At 53.7% G+C, this 24,931-nt stretch overlaps 2 protein-coding genes across 9 annotated transcripts in view; one reads left to right on the top strand and one right to left on the bottom strand.

The window, feature by feature from the left end:
* The window catches only part of SIPA1L3 (signal induced proliferation associated 1 like 3), a 232,662-nt gene extending 228,246 nt beyond the window's left edge, over positions 1–4,416 (top strand). For all 4 annotated transcript variants that reach the window (XM_060185878.1, XM_060185877.1, XM_007534451.3 and 1 more), the window contains one exon: positions 2,148–4,416. In XM_060185878.1, coding sequence (XP_060041861.1) covers positions 2,148–2,291 — 144 coding nt within the window. In that variant the 3' untranslated portion in view covers positions 2,292–4,416. The remainder of the gene's footprint in view (positions 1–2,147) is intronic.
* Positions 4,417–8,250: 3,834 nt separating this feature from the next.
* Positions 8,251–21,024, bottom strand: DPF1 (double PHD fingers 1). Of its 5 annotated transcripts, none has more exons than XM_060185880.1 (12): positions 20,672–21,024; positions 15,796–15,956; positions 15,583–15,690; positions 14,087–14,214; positions 13,744–13,833; positions 13,294–13,372; positions 12,960–13,091; positions 11,227–11,277; positions 11,018–11,137; positions 10,119–10,231; positions 9,534–9,645; positions 8,251–9,391 (listed from the first exon to the last, which is right to left on the bottom strand). In XM_060185880.1, the coding sequence occupies exons 1-12, from the start codon at positions 20,815–20,817 to the stop codon at positions 9,321–9,323; spliced, it is 1,311 nt and encodes a 436-aa protein (XP_060041863.1). In that variant the 5' UTR covers positions 20,818–21,024; the 3' UTR covers positions 8,251–9,320. The 5 variants fall into 5 exon arrangements, with proteins under 5 accessions (XP_060041863.1, XP_007534509.3, XP_007534507.2 ...); XM_007534447.3 differs by having other exon boundaries at positions 9,534–9,615; positions 20,672–21,021; XM_007534445.3 differs by lacking the exon at positions 20,672–21,024 and adding an exon at positions 17,241–17,348.
* Positions 21,025–24,931: the final 3,907 nt, after the last annotated feature.

The following is a 24,931-nucleotide window of genomic DNA, read 5'->3' as shown; positions in this document are numbered from 1 at the left end:
GCCTGGGCACCACATGGGAACACCCTGGACAGAGCCAAGGGTCTCAGTGGATGCTGGAAAAGTGCTGAGGTGTCCCTCCTCTTTGTCCTTCCTCCTCTCCTCTTTTTTTTTTCCCCCCCCTCTCTCTCTCTCTCTCTCTCTGTTGTTCCTTTGAAAAATAATGAAAAAGCAGGGCTAGGGAAGCCCCTCAATGGGATCACACACGCCTAATGCCTTGGGTTCACTTAACCCTGCATTATTTTTTTCCAAAGTGACAATTCTAAAGGCTGGTTGCATTTAAGATACAGCTATACAGCCTTGGAGGAGGAATGAATTGGCCCAGCCCTTTGGAAGGCTGCTTGCCTCACTGACACAGCAGTCCCACTTGCCGGAGTTTGCATGGCTGGCTGTAGGGCAACAGTCAGAGGGACTGGTGAGCTAGGATGTTCACTGCTGTGCTGTCACAGCCCATGCAGCTGTTCCTCCACAGAGAATGGCCATTGGAGGGTGGGACACCCAGGCTGCAGAATGTTCCATAACTTGTTAAGTTATGGCAGCCTTTAGGTGGCTCAGTGACTAGAGTGTTAGACTTGCAAGCATGAGGTCCTGAGTTCGATCTCTGGTATCTACTGGGTCAGAATGATACTCTGGCTCACTCCCTCTCCTTCTCCTTCCCCCTCTCCCTCTCCCTCTCCCTCTCCCTCTCCCTCTCCCTCTCTCTCTCTCTCTCTCTCTCTCTCTCTCTCTCTCTCTCATATTCACACATTAATAAATAATTCTCTAAAAGAAAAAAGAAAAAGAAAAAAATTAACAGCAGGCAGACCAGGGAGAGAGCATGATGGCTAGGTAAAAGACTTTTTATCTGTAAGCTTCCTGAGATCACAGGTTCAATTCCCAGCACAACTATAAGCCAGGGCTGAACAGGGCTCTGGTAAAATTAATAACAACACCACCAATGTGAATAAGCAGCAGCCCTAAAAGTGGCAGTGATAGAATTCTGAACCTGGGATGGGCGGTAGCGCACGTGGCGCAAAGCGCAAGGACAGGAGTAAGGATCCTGGTTCGAGCCCCCAGCTCCCCACCTGCAGGGGAGTTGCTTCCCAGGCGGTGAAGCAGGTCTGCAGGTGTCTGTCTTTCTCTCCCCCTCTCTGTCTTCCACTCCTCTCTCCATTTCTCTCTGTCCTATCCAACAATGACGACATCAACAACAATTATGGCTACAACAACAGTAAAAAAAGAGAAGGGTAACAGAAGGGAAATAAATAGGTATTAAAAAAAAAAAAATTCTGAACCTGCAAGCATGACGTCCTGGGCTTGAGCCCCTGTACCACAAATGCCAGAGTGATACTTATCTCTCTCTCATGTGTGAGATAAATAAATCTTTTTCATATATAATTTTGATGATAATAGCATAGAGCCATCAAGATAGCTCACCTGGGAAGGCACCCACAAGTAGGTGAAACAGGGCTGTAGGTGTCCCCTTTTCCCTTCCTCTCAACCTCCCCCTCTCTTCTCAATTTTATTCTGTCTTATCAAAGAAAAGAATGGAGGAAAATGACCATCAAGAGTAGTGGATTTACTGCACAGGCACCGAGCCCCAGTGATAAGCCTGGTAGGAATTTAAAGAGAAAAAGTCTGCCTGGAGCAGTGGAACCAGGCAGAACCAGGCAAAGCCCCATGCACAAAAAGGAAAAAGAAAAAAAAAGAGAGAGAGAAGGAAGCCAGAGTACCATTCCAGTCTTATGCAGTGCTGGAGACTGAATTGGCATAAGACCCAGAACCTCAAGTTTGCAACGCACACAGAGACACACACACCACCTAGTGATGAGAATCAGAGGGGCTGGGGATGTAATAGGACACCATACTTCACGTAAATGAGGCCCTGGGCTTGATCCTCTGGACCTCTCTCCCCACCCCCCCACCCAACAAACCCTTTGTGATGTTTTTTGAGCAGTTGACTAAACCTGTGTCAGGTTGTTTCTAGAGCTGAACATACAGGCCCCAGGAAACCCTCTAGGCCTGAGTTTTAGAATCTAGGAAGCAGGCAGTCCAGAGAAGTGAAGGGGCTTGTCTGCTGTCACTCAGCTGAGCCAGACTTGGGGCCCAGAAGGCTCAGCTCTGATGGCTATGCCCCTGCTGACGCCCACCCTCACCCGCCCAACCCATAGGAGAAGCAGGACAAGGCGGTGCTGCAGTCGGAGGTGGCCAGCCTGCGGCAGAACAACCAGCGGCTTCAGGAGGAGTCACAGGCCGCCAGCGAGCAGCTGCGCAAGTTTGCTGAGATCTTCTGCAGGGACAAAAAGGAACTCTGAGGTGGTCAAGGCACCCACCGTCCCCCTGCCCCGGGCAGCCAGGCTGAGGGGCTCCAGCTCTTCTCTCTCCCTCAACTAGGCTTCCTGCTGCCAGGGTGACCAAGATGATCCAGCCAGGGCCCCACTGCCCTCCCCATGAACACGCAGCCCCCCAGGTGGTGGTGGAGCCAGAGGGCTGCCGTCTCACTGTCCTCAAGCTCAGGCCTCCCTTGGTGGTGTTACCTGTAGTCCCTAGGGGCCATCCTCTGCCCACATGGCCCTCAGGGCAGCCGCCTGCCCGCCCCACCCAGCCTCTTCCTAGGACCAAGCCATCAGAAGCCGGAGGAAGAACAAAGGGCAGGCTACCCACAATCCACAGCTCTAGGAGTTCACAGACCAGGTTTCCTCGCCACATTCAGTGACGGCATTTGGGCTTGTGGGCCAGCCCCCACCCCCCCCCCCGCCCCCTGCATGAAAAAGCAGTGTGAAGTCAGGCCCTCCTTCCCATACACAGCCCCACCCAGAAAGGAGAGGGCCTGTGTGGAAATGGGACCAGGCACTCAGTGCCGGTGCACTGTGAGCCAGCTCCAGAAAGCAAAGCATGGGATAGTCTCCCCTCCCCAACCCTAGCCTCCAAAAAAAAAAAAAGAAAAAAGAAAACCAGGAGCACTTTGTTAGAGTTTCACTTATTTTCCTGGGCGTCCCAGGATGGAGAGTCCAGCATCAGAGTCAACTTCCGTGAGGGGGAAGCCTTTTGCACATTCGGGACCATGGATACAGCCTTTTGCGATCGGTCCCTTGACCATCAGAGGCCACAGCTCCTGCCCCAGGCAGCCCAGTCCACTCTGCCGCCTTGTCTCTTCCTCAGCTCTGCCAGCCTGGACCACGCACCCTGGTCTCTTCCAGGCCCCAGGAGGGGCTAGCAAGCCACAGCCTTCATCTCCACATCTATTTTTGTCTTTCTTTTGCAAGTCTCTCACAGGCACCTCCAGCGGTTGCACCACTGTGGGACACCCTCCCTGTGAGCACTTTGCTGTGTCACACACACACACACACACACACACACACACACAAGACGCTGGTTCTCTCAAGGCAATAAGGGGCAGCTTGCCAGGCAGCCAAGCCAGTGTGGTACTATGCTGTTCACCCAGGAAACAAAGAGTTTCTTTTTTTTTTCCTTTAAAAACAAGCAAACAAAACAAAATATATATATATATATATATATATATATATTTATTTTTTCATGTAGAGTTGCGCCAGAATAAGTCTCGTATGGCCACAGTCTGGATTCCCTCAACCTCAAGCTGAGGATCGAGGCACGTCCCCCGTGGACTGGGGCTCAGAGGGATAGAGGGATGGTGTCCAGCTGGGCAGGCTTCTCCCTCTGTGGGGGTACAAGCTGAGGGAGTTGGCACCGACCTCGCTCAGAGCAGCACACCGGTAGCACCCTTGTCCAGAGGCTCTACCACCTTCTCTTTGAGGCCAGAAACCTCAGGGAAGGGGGGGGCTCTGGGGACTGCACAGGACCACAGGCGCTCTGAGGGGTTCCAGTCTGGACAGAACACAAGGGCACTCATCTCGCTGTCTTCAGCCAACCTCTAGCCCTGGTAGCCCTGGCCCTGTGTGAAGAAGCCCTCCCATCTGCCACCTCTTGTCTCTCACCCCAAGTGTGAGATTGGGCTGTAAGGTGGGGCTGCCCGGCCCTCAACCCTGGCCAACTACTGTGATGTCTCCACCCCTCTTTGTGGAGGGTTCTCCAGGATCCCCATCCCCACCCTGCTCTCCTCAGACCCTAGCCTGGAGGCCACCCCTCTCCCCTTTAAGTTGTCTCCTCTCACCTTCAGATCATTCGAATCATTTTGGGGACCTAATCATGTACATTGGCAAGTGTAAATTATGATTTGTTTTCTGTTCTTTTTTTAAGTCTCTCTGCAAGATAAATCTATTTAATTTGAGGTTGGTGTTCTACCTTATGACTGAAGATAGCAGGGGTTTTTGTTGTTGTTGTTTTAATGTTGATTTCTTCCACTTGGATTTGGATTTCTTTTTTAATCCTTTATTGTCCTTTCTCTCCCCATACCTGTCTTGAAATTTTTCTGGCATGTTTCTGGAAGTTTCAAAGGAAATAAATGTTTCATAGAAATGACTCGTGTTCTCACTCTACGGGCAGTAGCCTTGAGTGTCTTGATAAGAGGATGTGGTCCCACATAGGATCCCCCTCTTTCTGTCCTCTTTGTCCCAAAGACCATCAACACACACACACACAACACACACACACACACACACACACACACACGAGACATACACACTTCCTAAGTTGAACCAGCTTTGCAAACTTTTCCTTGAAACCTTAACAACAGAAACCCAATACTAAGAGTGTATAATGTACTCATGCTAAAGAGAGAGAGCTATGTTTGCAAAGCGGGGGGGAGGGGGCGTGGGGGGGGGAGAGACACCACAGAGGACCAGGGAGATAATCTTAGTGATGATGTAAAAGACTTTTATGCCTGAGACTCTGAAGTCCCAGGTTCAATCCCCAGCTCCACCACAACCCAGAGTTGAGCTCTGCTCTGTTAAAATTAAATAAATAAATAAATAAATTTTAAGATGCACAGGTTATAAATACATTGTGGGGAATTGTGAGGCTGAGGTTGAGCATGGTGTGGACCACCTATGGAAAAACAGGTGCCTGAAAGTACAGCCATCTCGTCAGTCTCCCCCACCTCAGGGTTGAGCAGGGGAGGGCCTTGGCTTTCCAGGTTTAGTCCTCCTGTCAGTCTCCCCTGCCCACATGGGCCCCACATCTTCTCTGTGTTAACACAACAGTTCATTTCCTTGTTCTCAAACCAGTTGGTCCACTTACCCAATGGTTACTGGAAAGACCCTCACGATTTCCTGTTTCCCACTCTCCTGACCATATATGGTGTAAACAAGTAACTGTCTCTGAAGACCCCCAGCGGCCCCCTCCTCCCTTAGTATTCTTGATCATTTAAGACTAGGCCATAGCTGCCCTGTTCTTCCCCCTACCCCAACCTATAAAAACCCTTGTTTGCCATACAATAAATGCACTATTCATAGGCAAATAGTGTCCTGGGGTGATCCTTGGCTTCATCTCTTGTCATGACCCACAGGGAAAGACCCCAGCTCCCCAGCTCATACTCACCCCTGCTGCCCTTGGTCCGACCTCTTGAGCCCCCTCCTCTGGTGCGCAACAGAGTGGGTCAGCTAACTCGGTCAGATTGAGAAGCGGGGTCTTCGTCAAGGACCCCGACAATACAGAAGAAAGAGCAACCTACTAAGCCTAATAAGGACCTCCCAGGAATTTTCCTAAGACTGCCTATAGATTTCAGTTCTGCTTTTCTGTAAATTGAGCTAACCATCCGGAAGAAAATTACTAAAGCCATCTGCATCTTCATATATACTTATTAACGATGTAATAAAGCTTATTTTCATTAGTGAGAGAGAGAAGAAAGCTGTGGAATTGTGCAAAGCAGAGCCTTGGTGATAACCTTGGTGACATAAATAAATAAATATAAATAAATGGAAGTTTGGGCCAGCAACATAGGTCACCTAGGACGACGCCTAAATTGCCATGCAAGAAGCAGGTTTGAGCCCAGCCATACTGAGGGAAGCTCTGGTGCTCAAGTATCTTTCCTTTCCCCCCTCACCCCCCTTCCCTTATGTCTCCATATGAAAAAGCCAGCCTGGCAACAACAAAAAAAAAAGACTGAAGTTTGACCTCAAAAGTCATATACTAGAGACCCAAAAGGCAGACCAGGCCGGACCCATGGAACTATGTTGGTTTTGGAATTAGTGGGCCACTTTTCTTTTTTGCCTCCAGGCTTATTGCTAGGGCTCAGTGACTGCACCATCCACTGCTCCTGGAGGCCATTTTATCCCCCTTTGTTGCCCTTGTTGTTGTAGCCTTGTTGCGGTTATCATTATTGTTGTTGATGTCGTTCGTTGTTGGATAGGACAGAGAGAAATCGAGAGAAGAGGGGAAGACAGAGAGGGGAAGAGAAAGACACCTGCAGACCTGCCTCATCACCCGTGAAAGGACTCCCCTGCAGGTGGGGAGCCAACCGTGGGCTTGAACCGGGATCCTCACACCGATCCCTGCACTTTGCGCCACATGCGCTCAACCTGCTGCGCTACCGCCTGACCCCCAGTGGGTCACTCTTTAAAAAGCCTAGAGTGTGCATATAAAGGAAGCTGGATTTTCAGCCTGTGGTGACTCTGTTCCTGTAGTTAAGATTGTCTCCAAGGTCACACCCCTATCCCTGGGCAGTGAACTAGTTTGGTGGGTTTGGGTAGAACACAGCCCCCCCCCCTTTCCAGACTAGGGAGCAAGCACAGCAGGGTGGAGGTGTCCACCCTGTGACCTCTCTCTGAGCTGGGCCTTCTCAGGACTCTATTTGACCTGGGGCTCAGGGTCCCCTTGATTTTCTGGTTCAGAAATTCCACATGGAGTTTTGAGGTCCTGCCTCTACTGGCTCCGTGGAGCAGCCCAGCTCCTGCACTGAGCTAGCCAGGTGGCTGGCTCTTCCTGTCCCAGAGTTTCCCATCTCTAAGCTGAAGCCTGATGCTCTTCTGATTCAGACCCTCCCTTTCCACAACAGCAAGAGGGATCCCCCCCCCAGAGGGGATATATCCTTTTTCCAGAGGAGGTGGACCAAATATTTCCAAGTCTCCCAAAAATTCTAGAATGTTCCAGACACTCCCAGTCTCCGCCCTCTTAGAGGCCCCATGCTCAACCCCTACTGTCCTCCCCCCCACACACACACACCCCAAGGAACAAGCTGTTCTCACATCCTCTCCTGGCGCCTGTGACACACACCAACTCCCAACACCACCACCACCCCCAACTCACAGGCGCACACCCCAGCTTGCGGTCTCTCGCCTGCCTGAGCTGTGCCCTTGCCCACTATGCCCCAGTTCCCAGCTCCTTCTGCTTGTCACCCCCCCTCCCACCACACACACACACACACACACACACACACACACACACACACACACTACCAAGCTTCCTGAATCCCTCCAAACTTTTCTGGTCCTTCAAATTCTCTGTACCCCACCCCCACCCCCACCCCAGTCCTGTCCCCTGTGTTGTCAAGCTGGGACGTTGCCCTTCCTCTGATTTACATGTCCTGGCTCCCTGGCTCCCCTCAACCAGTCTCTCTGCTTCTTTCCTCAGACCCTGTCTGCATGTTTCCCCACACACACCCCCATCCAGTGCGGCTGCTATATTTTATTACTCTTACGTCTTCTCTTCTACTAAATCTTCTCTCTTCTGTTTATTCCCTCCCTGACTCTTCCACCCAACCCCACCCCCAGATTCCTGGGGCTCTCCTCATCTGCCACTCTCTCCAGACCTATTTCTCCCCTCTCTCTGCTTTCTCCTGCTCAGTCCCTCTTTCTGAGTCTCCATAAATTTGTGACTCTTGTCATCTGGGTTTCTCTCCTGAGCTGTGTCCTGGTTCTCTCACTCCTCACCCCACCTCACCCAAAGCTGTCTCTCTCCTGGAGTCTGGATCTCTCCTCTGCTCTCTGCCCTATATCCAAGCTGGGGGTTCCCAGGTGAGGTCCTGGCCTGGGAGGAGTGAATAGCGGCACCAAGCACCCCGCCCCCCCACCCCAGCCCAGGACGGAGGGGCGCACCTCCCCATCTCTCCATCCTTCCCTTCCCCCAGCCCCCACCTCCCTCCGCACTGCTTCCCGCTGCAGCTGCAGCAGGCCGTTGCCAGGGCAACCACAGCTGGCTGGGCGGGAGCCCCCTCCACCCCATCCCCCTTCTCCTTTCCAGAGAGGCAGGGAGGAGCTGGGACAATGCCAAAGGAAGGCGGGGTGCAGGGGGAGAGGGAGGGACAAGGAGGTAGGGGCCAGCTCCAGCTGTTAACCTCAGTTGCTTCACCAAAGAGGCCCCGTCTCCCCTTCTTGTTGATGCCCCAAACCAGCCTGGAGAAGGAGGCAGTTACAGGCAGAGGGGTCAGGTCCAGTTTAATACACAGAACAAGTTAATTCACAGCAGAGGCAGGCAATAAAGGAGACCCATTTACAAGAGGGGGGGCACGCCCAGATTGGGGGGAGGCCCCCCATGCCCACCACCTCCCCCCTCCCGCTTGCAGTCTCAGTTTCCCTTTTTTTTTTTTTTAATCCGAACAACAAACACACACAACCACAAGAAACAACCAGGCCCCCTCACCATCCCCAAAAATGGCCAGGGAGGGAGGCAGGAGGCAGCCCTGGCTGGTGAGCAGGGGGATGGGGCAGGGGAGGGGGAAAGACTAGTCCATAGCAAAGTCTGTGCTTCTCATTCCAGTGGGCACTGGGCAGGGCCCACTGAGCCCCCACCAGCCAGCCAGCCAAAGAGCCTGCCCAGGAGCCAGCAGGCAGCCCGAGGCCAGGCAGGGCACTGGGGAGGGAGCAGGATCAGAGTTCAAAACCATGGTTCATGTCATGCAGTATCCACAGGGGGCACCGCGAGGGCCAGGGGCACACAGCAGGCCCACTGCCCCAGTAAAGAAGGGGAATGGTGCCCACCCTGGCGGGGGGTGGGACCACTGCAGCTCAAGAAACTGGGGAAGTAGCCCCCACCACCACCAGGAAGGAAACTGGCAGAGCCGGGGTGCCCACTCTATGGCAGCACCCAGCCAGGCCTCATAGGACTCTTTGTATATATTACTTTTTTTTTTTTAACTTTTTGACTTTTTCTTTAGAAAAAGGCTGTGTCCACACCCCCAGGTGGCATCTGCTGCCCCTTGTGCCCGCCCAGAGGCGGGGTATGGCTTTAAGAGGAGCAGAAGTCCCTGGCACCCATTTGCCAAGGGATGGGGAAGGAGGAAAGGGGGGAGAGGAGCCCCGCCAGGCCCACCGGCCCAGGGCCAACATTCCACTTGCACAGAGGAAAGGGGGTGACCCAGCCCCCTCTCAGGCCTCCCTTCACCTCCTCCCACTATGGGGCGATGGGGGGCAGGGGGGGAGGAGGAGGTCCAAGAGGCAGACAGGCAGCAGCACCACCACCCCAGAGGTTCTGGGGAGCGAGATCCAGGCCTAGGTTAGGGTGATGTAGGCAGAGGCCTTCTCTTTTAGGTGCCGAAGGCAGAGGTGACAGCTCCAGCTCCCTGGGATTGGGGTAGAACAGAGAGCAGTGAGTTAAGCCCAGGTCTGGGGCACTGCCCACCCCTACCCCCACCCCTGCCCAGGCAGCCAGGCAGTTCTCTGAGACTCCACCCCCAATACATGGTACTCTCCACCTCTGCTCACCTTCTGGGGGCTCCGCCATGGGGGGACTCAGACAGTACATGTGGTAACCTCGATCGCAGTCATCACAAAACAGCAGCTGGTCCTGGGGGGCGAGACCCGCCCTGCTGGCACCCTGGGGGCATGGGCACCAGAAACCGGGGTGGGGGGGCTGGGGCAGGGGGCAGCGGTGCCAGCTGAGAAAAGGGGCTCAGGGAAACTGCAGAAACAAGGCTGTTGTGTGTGTGATGGGCTTCCTGGGACCCTGGGGGACACTCAGGGTGGGGGGACACCCAGGTGGCCTGACACCGGCTCCAGACATTGTGTCCATGGGCTCAGGTCCCAGCGCTACTCTGTCCCTAGCCAGGTGGCCTTGGGTAGCTGACTCCCCATTTCCCTGAGCTCTGTAACCCTGAATGGGAATAGAAACACCTCCCTCAAGGGTAGCTATAGGAGGACTCAGGGACATGAGGAGTATTAAGTGCCAGGCTCAGCTGATGGGCACTGGCAGTGACAATGAGATGTGCTTGCTACTGGTGTCCACCAGTGAGGGGCTCCAGGGGCAGGCTTGGGGCCCAGCTGGCTGGGGTGGCAGTGCCAGGCACTCACATCGTTCTCCGAGGTGCCACACAGGCTGCAGGACTTGCACTCAATGCACTGCCAGCGGTAGGTCCGCACAGCTGCCGTCATGTTCACCGTGAACTGTAAACACGAGGGGTGGCCTGGGGGTCGAGGGGTAAGGAGCAGTCAGGGGTCAGCATGCCCCCTGGAGAGAGGAAATGCCCCCCCCAAAGCAGAGTGCATCTGTGCCCCCCACCCACCTGCACCCTGTCTATCTATGGTGCCCAGCCTAGCCAGGCCACCAGTTCCCCAGCCAGCCGCCATGGCAACCACACTCTGCTCCCTGGGAAACCATGGCAACCGCATTCCATTACCCACAGTGCTGTGGCAACCACTTCCTACCACCCACAACACCAGGCAGCAGCATGCCATCACCCACAGGGAACCACAGTGACATGGCAGACATGTGCTCCCAGCCAGAGGGCCTGAGGCCACCTCCCAGGCACTGCCGGACCCCCACCGCTGGGTCCTCTGCCACCAGAGACCATCTGTTGCACAGGATGCCCGACTATTTCAAGAACACCATGTTGTCCACCCTTGACCGGGCCGTGACCATGACAACCAGATCTCACCACTGGAGTACCACCCTCAGCACAGCTCACTCCCCAAGGTGATGAGACAGCCGTCCCCCACTGGCTGCATGTCCTCCCCCACCAGGAGAACCACATTCTCTTGACCAAACTTCTGCAGCCTCAGCTGCCCCCTGCCACCCCAGCCACACAACAGGCCCATGCCTCCCCCTGCAGTGCCCTGAGCCTTTCTCCCTGACCCATTCCATTCCCACAGCCCTCCCTCCCTCCTCTGCCCCAGACCCTTCAGATCAGGATCCTCTGCATCTTTGCCACTCCAACCCCCACCCCCAGACACTCCAGGCTGGGGGAGGTCACCTGATCGCCCACAGTCGGCACAGGAGATGAGGTCCTCAGGACACCCTGTCTTCTTGGAGCCCCCAAGGCAAAAGTCACAGTAGCCGTTGGGGATGACAGTGCCATCAGGTGCCTTCTTAGCTGGAAGACAGCAAGCGGGGTTAGCAGGGGGCAGACAGGGCAACACCCAAAGGTGCAGCAGAAGTTGGAACTGAGGGAGGCACCCCTACCTGTGTGTTTCCTCTGTGCCTCAGGGACCCAGGCCAATTCTTTGTAAAACTCTGGGGGTGGGGGACAGAGAGAGGGGCTCTCACTGGAGGAAAGCTCCATCTGCTCCCTGCCTCAGCCCCAGCCCCAGCCCCAGAGACAGCCCCTCGGTCCAGGCATGGGGCAGTTGGGGAGAGGGCATTTGACCCCCAGGTGTGGCCAGTCACAAAAGAGAGTTGAGGGGGGTCAAAATAATTCTCAATCAGGACCCTCCCTACTTCCAAGTCTGGAACATAAGTGACCTGTTCTTTATTTATTTGTTAGTTTATTTTTACCAGAGCATAGCTCTACTGGGATCTTTGGTGCCTTAGGCATGAAAGTCTTTTGTAGAACCATTATGCTGTCTCCCCTGCCTCTGTCCTTTATTTTTGTAGAACTATGGTCTCACACATGTAATAGTTCACTGCTCCAGAACCACTTTTTCCTTCAGATAGAGGGAGGGAGAGAGAGAGAGAGAGAGAGAGAGACCTTAGTGACCATAGCACAGGGACTTCCTTCCATGCTCAAGCACCCTCTATGCCTCTGTGTGTTCCTGGGACTCAAACCTACACGGGCACATGGCCAGGCATATGCCCAACTAGCTGAGCTAGCTCTCCAATCCACCCCCCCCCTTTTTTTTTTTGTTAAGGCTCAGTTCTGGCCTATGGTGGTGCTGGGGACTAAACCTGGGACTTCGAAGGCTCAGATTTAGAAAGTCTTTTTGCAGAACCATTTTGCTCTCATAGTAGTGATGCAAAAGACTTTCATGCCTGTGTTTCTGAGGTCCCAGGTTCAATCCCCAGCACCACCATAAGCCAGAGCTGAACAGTGGTCTGGCTTAAAAAAAAAAAAAAAAGGAGTGGGGGTGGTGGGTGGTGGTGCACCTAATTGAGTGCACATGTTACAGTGCGCAAGTACCTGGGTTCAAGCCCCTGGTCCCCACCTGCAGGGGGAAAGTTTTGCTAGTGATGAAGCAGGGCTGCAGGTGTCTCCCTCCCTACCTCCCTTCCTACCACCCCCTTCCCTCTCAATTTCTGGCTGTCTCTATCCAATAAATAAATAAAGATTAAAAAAAAAAAAAGCAGGGTTGGGGGGAGTTGGCCAAGATAGCTATCGGAAAAGGCACACTCATCACACTGATAGGCTTTCACCAGCCAGCCCTAACGAAGCCTGAAGACTGCCAACCAGAACCTGGTAAGGGAAGAAAGGGACATTCAGAAGAGAAAATGCCAACAGAGGCCTAGGTGTGCCATGGGGTGAGAAGAAGGGGCCCCTACCCCTCCCACCAAGAGCTAGGTGAGAAGGGTATCTCTGTTGGCAGAGCCTCCCACACACCCTCCCACACCCTCGGCTGCCAGGGTTGCAGATGCCATGGGTATCCCAAGCCACAGACCGGCCCCAGGCCAAAGCATAGCACAGAAAGGTGAAAGGAAGGCAGGGAGGGAGGGGAGTCATCTATCACCCCCCTCCCCAGGCTCTAATTGAAACAATAAATCAGACCCAGAAATATTACGCCCGGCCGGGAGCGAGGGAGAGATGGTTGGTTGCCATGGCAACCCTGGAGCCAGCATCCCCATGGTCGGTGGGGGAGGGGACCACTAAGCTGGAGATTTTCCAGAAATGTCTGATGCCCCCCCCCAGGCTCCTCAGTCCCCACTCCCTGGGAGAGGGGAAAGAGGTCCTGTCACCCCCCTCAGCCTGGGGGCAGCCTGCTCACGTTTGTGGTTGTTTTTTCGATGGAAGGGCAGGGCGTGGCGTTCAGCGTTCTCCTCACCCTCCTCCTCAGCCAGGTGGGTGTGGGTGTAGTGGTAGCTGAGCCCCGGCCGGTTCTTATACCGCTTCCCACAGACTGGAGAGCAAGCAGGGGGCGCCAGTCAGGCCTCCCAGTCCACACAGCCTCCCCCTGGCCTCCAAGGTCACACCTCCCCCTCCACCAGAGGCCTGAGTATCCCCACCACCACCAACAGGGTCCAGATTGGGGAGAGGGAAGCAGGCAGGCAGGGAGAGGTCTCTGGGCCACAGCTCTCTCTCCCCCTCCTCACAGGACTCACTATCACAGACATACGGCTTGTCTCGGTCCTCTAGGGAAGCGGTGTCCTGGCGTTTCCGAAGGCCCCCGATGCCATATGCCTGTGTGTGGGGGGGGTGGGGGGGAGAGCCAGACATGAGGGCTCCCCAGAGGGAGGGGAGACAGCAGTGGGTATCCTGAGCTGGCCAGGAAGGTGGCAGGTCTGCCCAGGTGACTCCCATTAGCACTGCTGCAGCTGCAGCCCAGGTGAGCTGAGGGTTCTAACCCACTGCCTGGGGTCTGCTCCACACCTGGTTAGCCATGCCTCTGTCTCCTCATTTGCAATATGGGTATACAGGGCCCCCTGCCTCCCTCACACTGCTCTGGGGGACTCAGTGAAATCTGAGGTGGGATCTGAGTGTTGTGCACACCCAGCTAATAGGGCCTGCCCTGAAGGGTTGAGAGTGATAGGGGAGCAGCTCTGGGATGATACCTTTCCCTTGGCCCTGTTCTTCCTCCTAGGGATGTCATCCTCCAAGTCCTCCACCTCGAGATCGTGTGGGAACTCCAGCAGCTGCTGTTTCTGGGCACCAGGAGAAGGAGCTCACAGTTAAGATGGGAGGTGGTGTTCTGTATTGAGGGGATGACTCTAAGCAGATTTGGAGCTTTTGAGGGGTGGGATGGGGTGGGGTGGTAGGCAAAGTCAGGAGGTCTTCCAGAAAGAGATGAGGTGTGGGAGGATGGAGACTGAGACTAGCCAGAAGGGCTTCAGGGGCCAGGGGACGTGTCAGAGCACTTGCCGGGGCAGGGGTGAAGGCTCAGGGAGGTGGTCCCACCTGGCAATCCATAATGGTCTCCTCCTCCTTCAACTCAATCTTCTTCTCTCCTGTCTCAGCACACAGGAGAGCCTCAAGGACTGGCCCTTCTGGGAGGCCTCCCTCCTTCTTCAGGGGTGCCTCACAGTCTGGGGACAAGACCACTTGGGTCAAGTGGGGAAGATGTCCTTAGAGGACTCCTCACACTGCCCAGAGATGGGGGAGTATGTTCTCTTGAGAAAAGAAACTTTCCCAACATTCAGCAACACACACACACACACACACACACACACACACACACACACACACACACACAGAATGATTCTCAGATCCTGAGACCATACAGCCAGACTCTCAGATCCACAAGGACACACTCAGGAAGAGAGCTTATAAATGTCCAGCACATGGGGAAGACCCCAACCAGACCCCTCATTCATACCTGGATACATATGAAAAGATAGAGACACTCAAATTGAATGAGGGGGATACAGATAGATTACCTCAGACAGACAGAAAGACAGTTACACCTAGACTCTCAGAGGTGAGATAAGAACAGGTGCTTGGTGGGGGAAGAACATAGTGGTTATACAGAGACTTTCATGCCTGAGGCACCAAAGGTCTCAGGTTCAATCTCCTGCACCACTACAAGCCAGAGTTTAGCAGTGCTCTGATAAAAATAGAAAAACAACAATATACACACATTTGAATATACTCAGAAACATAGAGAGTTGTATCAGACCCCTTGAATACCCTCAGAGACACTCAGAAAGAGACAGACCAGCAGACATGCCCAGACCCACACAGAGATACATCTAGAAAAAATCACTCAGATGACTACAAATGGACAGATATGGGGGCTGGGGACACAAATGGTCCCTCGAGGTAGATACACCAGGAAGACTGAGTCAAGGGGGACACTCTAATCCCCCCCAGATCCAACACAGACCCTCACCAAGGCTGAGTGTTAGGGAAATAGTGCCGCTGATTAGTACTGAAAGTGTTCAGGAAGTGAATCAAAACTCAGAGAGAAATACACCCATCACACCAGACACTATAGGAGGAGATTCCCCCCCCAAAAAAAATACCCCAAAGCATATAGACACACAGTAAAGAACAGCTGGATAACCCAGTTAGCACAGACACACTGGGGAAGAGCTGGGGACTCACTCATATCAGACACACCTGGGAGGAGACACACTCATAAAAAGCACTCTGGAAAGCATCACAGTCCTTCTACCACACCCAAACACACTCAACACCCAGAAAGACATACAGGCGGGTTCTGGTGGGTGGCTCCTGCCCCTGGACACCAAGTAGATAATGCTCAACCCTGGGCAATACCTGGACCCTTTGGCGGAGAAGACACAACCAGAGGGAGGGAAAACCCAGGGTCCCCTGGGATGACACTCAGACCCACCCCTACAGACACTGGCCTAGATGAAGGGGACCCCTCAGCCCCAAGCCAGGCACCCCTGCCAGGCCCCTCCCCTGTCATCACAGGACCCAGCTCCACCCACCAATCTTGTACTCGCAGGGCCTGAGCCTGGGGTCCTCCAGGATGTTGAGTCTCCGTTTCTTTCTCCAGCAGCGTGCGGGGTACGTGTAGATCTGTCCCGGGGCCAAACCTAGAGTGACAGGGGCAGTCAGAAGGTGCCCCCCACTCATCCACCCCCCAGAAACCTGGGGCCCAGCCTGCAGACCCACCCCCGCCCTCCAGCCTGGGGTGGTACCCGGCCCGCGGTGGGTCTTCTCCATCCAGATGTAGCAGTTGTTCTGGGCCACTCCGGTCTGTGAGTCGAGGAATGGCAGCCGCAGGCTGCGCTCCGCACACAGGCGGGCGTTGTAGCTGCGGCAGTGCTCTATGGCCTCTCGGTAGAAGTCCTCGCCTAGGCTGTGGGAGACAGCCAGGTGGCTGTCAGCTAGGCCTGGGTGCCTGGCACCCAGCACCCCTCCCCCAGCTCCCCTCTCAGGAATGGGTGGGCCAAGCACTGCAACCTCACCTCTCCCCTCCTTCTGCCAACCCCCCCCCCACACACACACACACACTCAGGAGTCTCCAGCCTGGGACTCCAGCTGGCCTTGAGCCAGTGAGTACAGACACAGTATAGAAATGCAGAAAGCACACACCGGGACTCATACATCCATCCATGCACCGAACCAGACATTCCAGAAACAAGCCACAGAGTTACACACGATCCACACACAAAGAGATGTATCCCAAGACTCACAAAGGAGAAACAGACAACCCCCACATATGTGCACACACAAACAGCTCCTGAAAACCACATCATGCAGACAGACAGTGCACACACCCCCATCCACGCACAAATACACACTCCACAACCAAAGATGCACAACATAAACAAATACCGACACAAAGACACACAACCTTCAAACATCACACGCATGCATCCAAAGACACACAAATATTACAAGAGAACTAGAGAAACAAACTACTCACACATGCACATACACACATACCTAAAGATGCAGCACAACCCCCCCACACACACACACTATCCGGACATACTATACAATGAAATCAGACAGATTCACACACACACACACAGCATACACACATAGGTCCACAAATATATACAGTATAGAAGCCAATATCCTAAATACCGTATATTCAAATACAAACAGGGGCATGCAACATTAAAACAAATCTACTCAGATTCACAAAAACTTACACACAAATACATACATACGGTAACGAAAGACACACAACACAAATAAGACATAATTGCAAAGGACACAGGACCACATACTCAAAGACCCAAAAATATCTAGTGGAGAATAAAAGAAATTAAACACACACACCCAAAAACAGTACAAGTGACACACGCCACATCCCAGGACAAAGGTAGAGTGGGCTTCACTCAAGTTTGCCAAAGCCCCCCACGAACACCCCTCCACAGGCCTTTTCACCCTCTCCCCAACCCTGGGGGGCGCGGGGCGCGCCACGACCCCCTTCCCCGGAGACGCCCCGAGTTTCCCACACCCCCGGCTCCTGTAGGAGTCGCGCCGGACACCATTCCTGCCCGAGACCCACAGCCACACACTCACACCCCCGCGCGCGGTGACAGCCCCGGAGACACCCCTCCAGCCCCACCTCCAGCCGCCACACACACCCCATCGGCGCCCTCCCCCGCCCCCCGCCAGCCCCGGGCACCTCAGGGGGCCGGGGATGACCGTGGCCATCTTGCTCCCCGGGTCCTGCCCCCAGCAGGTCCCCGCCGGGTCGGTCCTCCCAGCGCTCGGGCGGGCGCTGAGGCCGCCCATCCATTCATTCCCGGGGGGCGGGCGCATGGGCGCATCAGCCAATCATAGCGGCGGGGCGGGGCCGCCCGGGCCATGCCGGGAGTGGTAGTCCAGGCGGGGGGGGGCTGAAAGACCCCCGCGGGGGTGGGGGGAGCGGCAGCGGCTCCCATGGTTGCACCTGGGCGCTCACTCAGTCCAGCACGCAGTTCACACACGGTCACCAGGGTACTCACAGCCCATGCACACCTACACACACACACACACACACACACACATCTGCGATGCCAGCAGACGTAGGGACACCTGCCAGACGCTCACACAAATGCCCCACCAGCATGCCAGCTTTCTCATAGACGCTGGGCTCCCTGGCACCCCCTCCCCACTCACTCAGTTCCATTTATTTATTTGTTTATTTATTTATTATTTTTCTTCCTCTGCTCAACTCTGGTTTGTGATGGTGCTGGGGATTGAACCTGGAACTTGGGAGCCTCAGACATGAGAGTCTCTGCATAATCATTATACCAGCTCTCCTACTAACTCCTTCCTAACTCCTCTCCCACTCGGAGCTGTCACTCTCACGGCAACCCGGCCCTGCTCAACCATTTATGCAGGCGGGCCAGCTGCTGTACCAGTCAGCAGCAGTAATCATACATCCCTGGGTTCAAGTCCTGCAGGCTTCCTTTAGTGGCCCTGTTTTCACAGGTTAAGTGAACCTTCGGGGGTTCAGTTCCCTCATCTGTAAAATGAGGGTGATGCCTTGTTGGATTGCTATGAGAGTTAAATATGGGTCAAGTTTTCTTGCATTTTTAATACGTATTTTTATATGTTTTATTTTAATGAGATACAGAAAGATACACAGAGATCAGAACACTGCTCAGCTCTGCTTTATGGTGGTGAAGGAAATTCAATTTGGGAACTGAAGCTTCAGGCTTGAAAGTCTTTTTGCACAGACATTATGTTATCTCCAAGGGTCAAGTTTATTTTATTTTGTTTATTTTTGAGAGAGAGAAAAGAGAGGGAGAGAGGAGAATCTGAGCAACCCTTTAGTCCTGTGATGCTGGGGAATCAAACTTGAAGCCCATGTTTGAAAATCCAAGGTTCTATCCACTTCACCACCTCCCTGGCTGTGGAATCAAGTGTTTTAAAAAGTACCTGCATACAACAAGGGCAGCAAAAGGGAATAAATAATATATATATATATATATATATATATATATATATATATATATATGTGTGTGTGTGTGTGTGTGTGTATATATATATATATATAATTTTTTAAGTACCTGCAGGTAGTTAGTGCTCAATACATTCATTCATGGCACACAGAGTATCTGATGATATGTATGTTCTAAAACATGATATGGTGACAGCTAGCCATAATTTGAAAAGATAGCACCTGGCACATAACAGAAGCTCAGGGAATGTTTGTTGAATGAATGAGTAAAGATTCTGATCACAATTCTAAATGCTCTACGGGGATTAGCTCACAGGTCCTCAAAACTCCCAGTGACACTTCCACATTTAAGCCCTGGTGACTGTCTGAAGGTGGAACTGAGGGAAGGATTCACCCCCCTCACCCTCCCAAGTGGATCCTCCTCCGATTTCACACTGACTCTATCCCAATGTAGATGTCCTCAGAGTGAGCTGACCCACTGTCCCCACTCAGTTTCCATTTCTCCTTGTCCAGAACTAGCACCGGATTGGGGGAACACAGCGCTGAGTGCTTGGCAGAGACCACGGCAGCCACAAGAAACACTAAGAACTGTCTTGACTCCTCAACTCAAGATTGTCAGGCTGAGGCCCAGAGAGAGGAAAGCCAAGTCCCTCCCCCACCCCACCCCCAAGTGGGTGTCTGAACCCCTAGGGACTGCCCGCCCACATCCTGCCCCCATTCTTTGGGACTCCCGCAACCTTCCAGGAGGGAGTCCCACCCCCCAGGCCTGCGCACCCCTCAGGAGGTGAGAGCATCTAGAGGCGCTGGCACCTCCTCCCCCTCGCCACCCCCCTCTCCCCCGCCAGGCTGATTCTGGCCTCGGGCGCCAAGCCTGGGGCAGGGTCTGAATGAGGAGGTTCGGGCGCCTATATTTAGGAGAAATGTAACGGTGTGTGGGAATCCCAGTGAGAAGGCAGCAGAAAGTGTGCTTCCCCCCCAAAAAAAAAGGTCCCCTCGCGCTGACCCCAGCCCCAAACGCGGCCTCCACACGCGCAGGCCTTGGCCCCCGCCTCTCCCTCTCCCACCCACCACCCCCCTCCAAGAACCAGAATCAATTGGGAGACTTGGCACCAGTCGCCACGCACAACCCTAGGCGGGAGGGGGTGGGGGGGCAGACCTGGGCCCCTCCTCCTCCCACGTCGCTCAAGGTCAAGGCCGCGGGCGCTCGGGGTTGGGGGAGGGGTGGGGGAGGTCGCCCCAACCCCTTTGTGCGGCGCGGGCGCCCGTCTGCTCCTCCCCCGGGCCAGGCCAGGCCGCAGGGGGAGGGGAGAGCCGGGGAGGCAGCGCGGGAGCCGCGGCGCGCCTGTCACTCGGAGCCGCTGTCAGCGCGAGGACGCGGGTGGGCACCGCGGGGCCCGGGAGCCGGGCAACCCGAGGACAGAGCGGGAGACAACGAAGAGGGGTGGGGGGCAGCCAGGCTCGAACCCCGGCGTCCCGGACCCCAACCCCGGAGGAAGCTCTCGCGCCGAGGAGAAAGGCAGGGTATCCCCGGAGACCGAGGGCGCTCTGCACCCTCGCCCAAGGCAGCGTGTGCCGGGGTGTGCATGGGCGGGAGAGGAGGCTGCAGCCCAAGCTCGAAGCTGAGCTGGGCGTCGGGGCTTCCAGGTCCTGGAGACTCGGACGTGGGGATGGGGGGACAGAGACCTCACTGGAGACCCCTGACGTCTCAGTTCCCAATCCCACCCCCTTGCAGGCCGAGGTCCCCGAGGAGAGGGAGAGAGAGATGCGTTGAGCAGGCAGAGAGGGCAGTGGAGACCCGAGACTGGGGACGGAACTGGACTTGGGGTCCGTCCTCGCAGCCCATGGCGGGCCAGGCCCGGCGCCCCCAGAGAGGAGACGAAGGAGGAGAGGGAAGTCCCTACCCCCACTCTGGGTGGGGACCCGGCCTCCACCCTCCCCAAGCCCGCGCCACATTCCTTCACAGACAGCGACAAAGAAGAAGCGCCCCCGCGACCCTGGAGGGCCTCCTTCCCCCAGCCCCTGAGGACGCCAGGGGTGGGGGGTCTCCCCCAGGGACGGCGGGGAGCACCGAGCGCCCCCCATTCAACTCCCATCCTGGCGCTGTGCCCCTCCTGTGGGGGGGCGGGCTAGGGACGGGGTGGGGGGACGTGCACGGCGGGGACACTCACGACTTGAGCGGGTTCTGAATGGCGGTGGCCATGGCCCGCTCAGCTGGGCCGCCTCCGGCCCGGGGCGCCGCTGCCGCCGCCGCGCGCGGGCCCAGCCCGGCCTGCGCCGCCCGCTCTGCCGCCCAGCGCGCTACGATTTCATTCATTCTTGGGGCTGCGGCGCGAGCCGAGCGGGGCGGGCCGGGGGCGGGGCCCGGCCAATCCCCTCGCCGCCTGGCGCACGACGGGACGTGGAGTCTGGGGGCGCACGACAGCGCCCGGGGGCACCCAGGGCCGGACTACACGTCCCAGGGGGCGCCGGGAGCCCCGCGCGCTCATTGGCTGCTGGGGATACTGGGCGGGGCGGGGCGCGCCCCAGAGCATCCTTCCCGCCTCCCTGAGGTGCTCGCTTCCCAACTCCAGCTCTCCACCTGCAGACCCGGGCCGTCGTGGAGGTGCTCCCCGGCCTCTGGCTTGTCCCCAAGTCACGTGATGACCTCAGGCTCTGTCGTGCATTCCTGACTGTGCCTACTTGTCTAGGTGCCTCTTCTGTGGAGATCAGACCCTTAACAGGGACAGGTTCATCTATGCTTTTTGTTCATTTATGAAGCTCCTGCTGTGTGCCAGATATTCTTTCAAGCTATGCAGATTCAATAGTGACCAAACCAAGCTGCTACCCTCAAGAGGCTGACATTCCTTTAAAAAAGTTATTTTTGTGAGTCGGGCGGTAGTGCAGCCGGCTAAGCGCATGTGGCGCGAAGCGCAAGGACCCATGTAAGGATCCCGGTTTGAGCCCCCGGCTCCCCACCTGCAGGGGAGTCGCTTCACAAACGATGGTGCAGGTCTGCAGGTGTCTTTCTCTCCCCCCCCCCCCGTTTTCCCCTCCTCTCTCGATTTCTCTCTGTCCTATCCAACAACGACGACATCAATAACTACAACAATAAAAAAACAAAGGCAACACAAAAAGGGAATAAATTTATTTATTAATGAGAAACATAGGAGGAGAAAGAGCCAGACATCACTCTGGTACATGTGCTGCCGGGGATTGAACTCAGGACCTAATGCTTGAGAATCTGATGCTTTATCCACTGTGCCACCTACCATGCCACAATAAATAAATATTTTTTAAAAAATATTTTTAAGAGAGAGATTCAGAGAGAAAGATCAGAGCACTTCTCAGTTCTTGGCTTGTGGTGATTCCAAGAATTGAACCTGGGACTTTAGGACCTCAGGCATGAAAGCCTTTTTACATAGCCACGTCTCTCCAGCTCAAGCAGTGGACATTCTAAGTGGAAAAAGACAGACGGTGAACAAGAAACTAAATAGCAGCTGGAGAGGTGGCTCAACTGGAAGAGCACAAAACTTGCACTCCTGAGGATCCTGTTTCAGTTGCTGGCTGAATTGCTGAATTTTCACTTGCTGGTGTCAGAGTGGTGCTCTGGCTTCTCTTTCTCTCTTCTCCTTCTCAGTGTTCTCCATTTCCTTCTCTTCATTCTTCTCTTTCTTCTCTTTCTCCTTGTTCCCTCCCTCTCTCACGTGAAACGCTATCTCATATGAAATAAATCAAAGTAAATTTTGTTGGGAGTTGGGTAGTAGTGCAGCGGGTTAAGTGCATGTGGCACAAAGCCCAAGGACCGACGTAGGGAACCCGGTTTGAGCCTCCGGCTTCCCACCTGCAGGAGAGTCGCTTCACAGGCGGTGAAGCAGGTCTGCAGGAATCTATCTTTTTCTCCCCCTCTCTATCTTCTCCTCCTCTCTCCATTTCTCTCTGTTTTATCCAATAACGACGGCATCAGTGAATACAACAATAAAACAACAAGGGCAACAAAAGGGAATAAGTAAATATTAAAAAAAATTTAAGTAATCTTTGTTTCAAAGAAGAGACAGACAAGCCACCATGAGAGGAAAAGAAATGAGCTTAACATGTTCACAGATGAGTGAGAGAACCTGTGTAACTGAGGCATGGTGACTGTAGAAGGAGAGGAAGCTGCGAAAGTGCAAGGACTTGGATCATGGAGGACCTGACTTTTCTCTCTTCTTTTACACACACACACACACACACACTACACCCATAAAATAATCTTGCTCTCTATTCACAAAACAGATCCAAGACCCATCACTCCTTTCCCTTTCTCCCTTCAAAGCCTCTGCACAGGTCCTGTCTAGAAAACCATATGTCTGTTCTCTCCATGGCAACCAGAGTAGGTTATTGAAATTGTATGGTCAGGATGCAGGAAATAGCAAAGTGGTTATGCAACAGATTTTTCTTGCCTGATACTTTGAGGTTCTAGGTTCAGTCCACAACACTTCTGTAAGTCAGAGCTGAGCAGAGCTCTGTAATAATAATAATAATAATAACTGCAATGGTAATAATGCACAACCACATGCCATTATCTGGCTCAACCCCTGCCATGATTTTTTTTATAGAAACAGAGAGAAATTGAACAGGAAGAGGCAAATAGTCATGTTCTCTCTGTGTCTGTCTGTCTGTCTCTCTCTGAAATGAAAGCCTCCCCATGGAGCCCTTGCAGTTCTCCTGAATCTCCTCCCAGATCCACCACTTTTATGTCTCTTCCCTCATTCCCTGCTGGCTTTGCTCCAGCCATACAGTCCTCCTACCTGTTCCTGGGTTGCTTTTTTTTTTTTTTTTTTTTTTAAGAAAGGAGACATTAACAAAGCCATAAGATAAGATAATCTTAGGATAAGAGGGATACAGCTCCACACAATTTCCACCACCCAATCTCCATATCCCACCCCCTCCCCTGATAGCTTTCCCATTCTCTATCCCTCTGGGAGCATGGACCCAGGGTCATTGAGGGTTACAGAAGGTAGAAGGTCTGGCTTCTGTAATTGCTTCCCCGCTGAACATGGGCGTTGACTGGTCCATCCATACTCCCAGTCTGCCTCTCTCTTTCCCTAGTAGGGTGGGTCTCTGGGGAAGCGGAGCTCTAGGACACATTGGTGGGGCCTGGGTTGCTTCTGACCTGCTTCAGACTTTGCACCTGCTGTCCCAGCACCTCTCCATGCCTTTATTAGAGTTGTGCTTGACTGTCACCTCTGCAGAGACAACCTGAGCTGAAATAGCACCCCCTATAATTCTCTGCTTTCTTGCATGCTTGATTTCTCTTCTCACCCAACCCCTGGCTTGTCACCACACCATGGACCTATTCAGTCATGTGATTTATTGTCTGTCTGGGCAGGGATTGTCCCACCTTCCATTGTACCCCCAGTGCCTAGATCAGGGTCAAGAACTAGAAGATGCTCAACAGTCATTTATAAGAAGAAGAAAGACATCTTCAAGTGGGGAGATGCCCCAGTCAGCAAAGCACAGGACTTGTCTGCATTGGGCCCTAAATTCAATTCCTAGTGCTGAGAATATACCTCTGCTCTCTGGCTCATAAAATAATCAACATGTATCATTTGTTTATTTATTTATTTAATTAATTAATTTATTTATTATCTTTATTTGTTGGATAGAGATAGTCAGAAATTGAGAGGGGAGGGGTGATAGAGAGGGAGAGAGACAGAGAGACACCTGCAGCACTGCTTCACCACTTGTGAAGCTTTCCCCCTGCAGGTGGGGATCAGGGGCTCGAACCTGGGTCCTTGTGCACGGTAACATGTGCGCTCAACCAGGTGCACCACCACCTGGCCCCTAATTTATTTATTTATTCCCTTTTGTTGTCCTTGTTTTTTTATTGTTGTAGTTATTGATGTCGTCGTTGTTGGATAGCACAGAGAGAAATGGAGAGAGGAGGTGTAGACAGAGAGGGGGAGAGAAAGATAGACACCTGCAGACCTGCTTCACCGCTTGTGAAGTGACTCCTCTGTAGGTGGGAAGTTGGGGGCTCCAACCGGGATCCTCACGCTGATCCTTGCGCTTGCGCCACGTGCGCTTAACCTGCTGCGCTACCACCCGACTTCCATTTTTTTAAATATTTTAATTTATTTTGTTTTAGAGAGACCAGAGCACAAGCTCTGGCTTATGGTGGTGCTGGGGATTGAACCTGTGACCTTTGAACCTCAGACATGAAAGTCTTTTGCATAACTACTATATTATCTTCACAGCCCCAAATCTTATTTATTATTACCAGATCACTGGCTTATACTGCTAGGAATTGAATTTGGTAACTCAAAGCCTGAGACATAAAAGTTTTTATTTTCTTTCTCTTTATTTCTATTCTTTTCTCATTATCACTGTACACCTCTCCAAGCAAAAGTCCTTTTTTTTTTTTTATTTTAAGAAATGGTTTTTATTTTAAGAAATGGTTGATGGTGCAC

Source organism: Erinaceus europaeus, chromosome 2, assembly GCF_950295315.1.
Source record: "Erinaceus europaeus chromosome 2, mEriEur2.1, whole genome shotgun sequence".
Taxonomy (NCBI): domain Eukaryota; kingdom Metazoa; phylum Chordata; class Mammalia; order Eulipotyphla; family Erinaceidae; genus Erinaceus; species Erinaceus europaeus.
The sequence above is the reverse complement of the archived record's forward strand: the minus strand, read 5'-3'. Positions and strand labels throughout refer to the sequence as shown.